Source organism: Rattus norvegicus, chromosome 4 (assembly GCF_036323735.1).
Source record: "Rattus norvegicus strain BN/NHsdMcwi chromosome 4, GRCr8, whole genome shotgun sequence".
NCBI lineage: Eukaryota > Metazoa > Chordata > Mammalia > Rodentia > Muridae > Rattus > Rattus norvegicus.
In genome coordinates this window covers 97997977-98003976 of record NC_086022.1, presented here as the reverse complement: position 1 = coordinate 98003976, position 6000 = coordinate 97997977, and the positions used below count along the sequence as shown (strand labels likewise).

The 6000-nt window shown below is 39.5% G+C and overlaps 1 protein-coding gene across 4 annotated transcripts in view; it reads left to right on the top strand.

Annotated features, from left to right (window-relative positions):
* Positions 1-217: 217 nt before the first annotated feature.
* The window catches only part of Il23r (interleukin 23 receptor), a 93530-nt gene continuing 87747 nt past the window's right edge, over positions 218-6000 (top strand). For all 4 annotated transcript variants that reach the window (XR_010066178.1, XR_010066179.1, XM_039108697.2 and 1 more), the window contains exons 1-2: positions 218-316; positions 1749-1851. Coding sequence is in view for 2 of the 4 variants with exons in the window: in XM_039108697.2 (XP_038964625.2) it covers positions 305-316; positions 1749-1851 (115 nt within the window). In the remaining 2 variants the exon portion in view is untranslated. The remainder of the gene's footprint in view (positions 317-1748; positions 1852-6000) is intronic.

The window sequence follows — 6000 nt, the reverse complement described above, 5'->3', positions numbered from 1 at the left end:
TTGACTTTTTGCATAAGACACTATTTTCAATTAAGGCAAGAAGAAGAAAAAAAAAAAGCACTGACGAGACAGTTCACTTTCAGTAATCTGGGTTTTTCCAAACAGTGACATGACAACTAGTCATTATGAAATGGACACAGAGTTCCTCTTCAAGAAATGGAAATGTAGGTCAGGGCTCTGCTGACGTTTCCACTTGCCTCATAGGTAAAAAATCTGAAGCAAATGCTGACAGGCAGGCAGTGGGAAAGAAGCACAGCCAGGAGGGCAGCTGCTTGATTCTGAAGAGAGAAAGTAATGCAAAGAAATGAGAAGAGAGGTAAGGAGACCCTAATTCCTGAAATACTTGGAGACGGCTGTGCTTTTCTTTGGAAATAAGCAGGCCAAATTGCTTTCTTTTATGATTTCTGTGATTTTCTCACGTAATGCCACTGATGAACGATGAGTCTCTCGGACTGCCAGCCATCATACCTCTTTTGCTGCTGGCCTCTCTGGTGAGCAGTCGACTTCTGGTGAGGCAATTCTACAACCTCTTACAGAGAAATATGCTGTCACAAATTAAGAAAGGGTTCTCCATATTCATAAGCCACAACAGTATAATCGTGTGGTTTATGATATTTGATGAGCCATGAGTTGTGTTTTGAAGTTCTTTAATATGAAAACGGGGCTTAACTAAGTTGACCAAAGTAATAATAATAATAACTATTATTGAGTAACTGACTTATTCTACAACTAGACTGATGAATGGAAAGCAAGGCTCCCAGTGTAAGCTGGGGACAGTGTCGACAGTATTTCCATCGCGTGTCTCTTCTGAGGCCTAGAGATAAAAGGGCTCCCTGCACTTCTTTGCTTCATCCAAGAAGTGCAGGGAGCCCGGATGTAGATCGCTCCTGAGAGACACAGCCAGAATACAGCAAATACAGAGGCGAATGCCAGCAGCAAACCACTGAACTGAGAATAGGACCCCCGTTGAAGGAATCAGAGAAAGAACTGGAAGAGCTTGAAGGAGCTCGAGACCCCATATGTACAACAATGCCAAGCAACCAGAGCTTCCAGGGACTAAGCCACTACCTAAAGACTATACATGGAAAAAAAAAAAAAAAAAAAAAAAAAAAGAGCGGCAGGTCCACAAGTCCTCAATGCCTTCTCCAAACTTCACTTTTGGGGTTGGGGATTTGGCTCAGTGGTAGAGCGCTTGCCTAGGAAGCGCAAGGCCCTGGGTTCGGTCCCCAGCTCCGAAAAAAAGAACCAAAAAAAAAAAAAAAAAAAAAGGGCTCCCTGTAGGTTTGACTTTTCATAGTACATGCCTTTGCCTTATTCCAGTTTTCCTCACTTTCTACCCACTTATCTTTAGGACGTCTGAAATGTTCTGCTTTTCCCAACTTTTTTTCATCAAAAACTGGTCTTCCAGATAATGATGGGTATGAACCAGTCAGACATTAACTGAAGTTATAGCAGGGAAAGGAACTGCCTGATGAATGACAATAGAACAGCAGGAACTGCATTTTAACAGGGGTCTAGTGACCTCCGAAGTTAATCTGCCTTGAGGCTGGAAGGCAGACATTCTACCTTTATGCTCTGTTTAACTGCCTTTTGATGAACTTCCTTAGAGAATGCAGCCTCTGTCTGCCCTGTTTCTGTTCTTCTGAATGAAAGGATCCCATTAAAGAAAATAATTATGAGGAAGGTAATGCTCATCATCTCTGTAAAATGTTACAATATAAATATAAATATTTTTCATCTTTTTCCAGAGAGAAATGAGAGGTTTCTACTACATTTGGGACATGAGTCACGTCGCACTTCAGTTGCACGTGGTAATAGCCCTTTATGCGCTCTTCAGATGGGGTCATGGAGGTATAGTATCTTATATATCTGCCTAAATTTTTATTTAACAAATAGAACATTGAATTGTTATCCTTTTCAAGCCATTATATCATAATATCTGGAAAATACAAAAGTTATTAAACTGAAAAAAATTAATATGGAATGAAACAAACTAAAAATAACCCAACTTCCTTTCAAATGCAGGTTGTTCTCCCCCCATCCCCCAGATACCCAAATGGGCACTCTTCTGTCATACATGAATGTTTCCACAAAAGACACCATCTTGAGTTGAAATGTTCTATTTTGGGATTATCATTACTGTTAAGTAACTCAGCCAAAACTTGTATTCACTTCAGTTCTGAGAATTACTCATTGATGATTACAACAAGCTCTCTATTAGCTTTCAGTCCCTGTTAAACGCCATTGTTTTGCTGTTGTTATTTCTGTCTTATAACTCACAAAACCTTCAGTAAAACAAGTTTCTTTGACACCGCAGAAGTTCAAGGACGGGTATGGTTGGGAGCAGCTGTCTCCTGGGCAAGGGTACAGATAACAGAAGACAGAAAGTATCAACACAGCGTTCTGAAGAGTCAGTGACATTTTTCAGACTAGGTGATTCAAAATAGTAACAAACGTGTTTACTTTCTTTCTTTCTCTTTCTTCCCTTTTTTCTTTTTGCTGCTGCTGCTGCTGTAGTTAAATGTGAAATGCTTGACAAATTTGTAAGTCATTCTTTCTTGGGATCATATTGACTATAATGCTCATCTCTAGGCAGGGACACAATTATGTTGGAGCTATAGATGTAGATGTAAAATCTTTCAGCGAGATAACTGAACACTTCAGAGTCAGATTAACAGCTTTTCCACAAGGTTTAGGAGAAAAGATGCCATTTGCTTGACTGTTTATGCGTCCAAATGATGAGTACACGTGAAATGAAGTAAGATATGGTATTAGACGGTGTCTAGACTGTGATAGGACATGGTGTTAGACAGTATCTAGACTGTGATAGGACATGGTGTTAGACAGTGTCTAGACTGTGATAGGACATGGTGTTAGACAGTGTCTAGACTGTGATAGGACATGGTGTTAGACAGTTAGACTATGATAGGACATGGTGTTAGACAGTGTCTAGACTGTGATAGGACATGGTGTTAGACAGTGTCTAGAACTGTTGTTCACTCTGCAATGACTATTTTAATAGAATACAAGTGACATCTGTCCAAGTTTTCACTAGGATGGTGTTAATACATTTCAATAGCTTTACTGGCCAAGTGCAGAGGCACACATTTTAATCCTGACTCTCAAGAGGCCAAGATAAGAGAACTGCTGCAAATTTGAGGCTAGAGTGGGCTTCAGAATGAGGTTGAGGACAGCCTGGTACAAACAGCAAAACTATTCTGCCAGAAAATTAATCCTTAAATAAGCAAAAAGCTTTACAAGTATTTTTTCAAAGTGCACTGCACATTTCAACAATGAGTTAAACACTTCTAACCAATCTAATAACTGTATGTTAAGAAATTCAGTTAGCTGGCCAAGTAGTTCATGTATATATTATCATCATGCAGGAGACTGAGGCACTAGAATGGAAGTGAGTTCAAAACCAGCATAGGCTACAACGTGAGATCCTATCTAAAAAAGAAAGACAGAACAAAAGACAGAAGTAACAAGTTAACATGATCTACTCTTTTATAATCTGTGTTTGCCTCTCCCTGATCACCAACTTGCCTTCACTATGTTCTGAAAAGTCATTTCTAAAACTCAGGACATGTGATCAAATCTTTTGATTCTTTTCTATATATTCTAAAAATGGTTTCACAATGAGTCATGGAATTATGTTTTGTCTATATTTGAATTATCAAACTTATTTAAAATAGCCAGGTATTTCCTTTAAAAAGAGAAAGAGTACTTCACAAATCTGTCTGCCATCTTTACAGATGACTCATGCTGATCTACTCAGGGTTGCCCCCATTTACCTTCCTCCTCTGTCCATTTCCTCTTTCATCCCCATATTCTTCCTTTGCTTGTTTTTCTAAGACCAAGTTACATTTTGCACATGAGCCTTGAACTTGCTGTATAACACAAACTGACTTTAAAATCTCTACCCTCCTGCTTCAGTTGCCCAAATGCTAGGATTATAAGCATATGCTACCATGACCTGACACGTCTATTTCTTTTTAAGTATTTTTTCACATTGATTTATCTGTTTGTGGAACAGAGTGTGAGTCATGGCACAAGGGAAAGATCAGAGGACAATGTGCTCCTCTCTCTCTCTTTTTACCATGTGGGTTCCAAGGATCAAACTCATGTCCTCAGGCTTGGTAGCCATCTCACCCTCTCATTTCTTATTGTCTATTCCAGGCTAGCTTAAAAGTTATAATCTATGTAGCACAAGATTACAACTCGAGGTCCTCTTCCCTCAGTCTCTTGAGTCCTGGGTTTACAAGAGCATGTTTCTGGTTCCCAAGGACCAGCCTTAGTCTGGAGAGGAGTTCTTGAGAGCAGGGTGTCTGGGAGCAGCAAAACAAATGACTCAAAGTCAAATCATGGGTCCAAGATGGCTTTGCAGATTTCTCTCTCTCTCTCTCTCTCCCTCCCCCCTCCCCCCCTCTCTCTCTCTCTGTATGTTCTGCTTGAGAAGACAGCTTGTCAGATCATTCTCTGTGTTCTGTTCTACTGGTTTTCTTTTGCTATTCTAAAAACTCTCTGGATGGCTCATCTCTTACAGACCGAAAGCCCAGTCTTTTATTGACATATCAGTTCAATCTTAACCCCAGATTCTTTTTTGATTATCCCATGAATCAGCCATGAGCTGGTAAGATTTTCACATTTTATTTTCTACTCTTTTTATTAATAAGGATCTACCCCAGGGCCTCACAGTCAGGCAAGTATTAACACCAGGTTACACACAGCCCCAGCTCACACAGCCAGGTGATAGCATCCTACAGCCCCAACCCCTTGATTCTTAGAAAGATTCAGCAATCACCAGCATAGTCAATAAGATAGCTGAGTGGGGCCCTGCCCTGACATTACCATATTTAAATTAGTGCTGTCCCAGGCTAACCTTGAACTCAGGAATAAATCTATCTTTGTAAACTTAAACAAAAAAACTCAACTGGGTGGCATCTTGCCTTGTGGTCACCACTCTCTAAATCTCTTTATCTCCTTCCTTTGTATCTTTCTGATAAGCTGGCTCATAGTACAGTTGCTTCGCCTTTAAATCTATGAAGCTCCTTATACAATTCATATTGCATCCTTATATTTTACAGAGTTGAGAAATCATATATATTTGAACTCATATTTTCAGCATTCTTTCCCCAGCCTTAAAGGTTGTCCTGAAGGTCACAACATTCTACCATTTTGCTGAGATATAGACACACCCTTGCCCCTGGACTTGTGATGTCTCTGACTATCATTGAGTCATTAACCTTGGCAAAGAGGGCATTCCTCGAAAGAGGAACATGAAGACATGTATACTATTTTACCAGCAAACTTTACATGCACAGCAACCATCAACACTCATGGAGGTCCACGTCCTGCTGGCTCTGTTCTAGGGGCAGGAAACCAAGTCACAGTGTCCCTTACACATGGCCAAGTAGGACTCAGCATCTGGTTCTATTCCTATTGATGTTGTAATTATTTTACTACTATTTCCCCATTTAAATATTTTAATGTATGTGTAACTGTTACTTAAACAAAAATAAATCATAAACTATATACTCAATAAGCCAGCTCTTTAAGTTTTGTACTCCAAAGATGAAGGCCTTTTTAAAAATCAAATACTTATCTATTCTTATTTTAATTAGGTGTAAATATATTTTAATACAAGTATTTCCATGAAAAGCTAAAACAAATTTCATAAAACTTGTAGAGTTTTTTTCTAGGTAAAATTTTTTTGGTTTGTTTCGTTTTTTTGGTTTTTTTTTTTTTCCTCTTTTTCTTTATTAACTTGAATATTTCTTATTTACATTTCAAATGTTGGTTGGGGATTTAGCTCAGTGGTAGAGCGCTTGCCTAGCAAGCACAAGGCCCTGTCCCCAGCTCCAAAAAAAAAAAAAAAATTTCAAATGTTATTCCCTTTCCGGGTTTCCGGGCCAACATCCCCCTAGCCCCTCCCACTCCCCTCCTATATGGGTGTTCCCCTCACCCTCCCCCCATTACCGCCCTCTCCCCAACAATCAC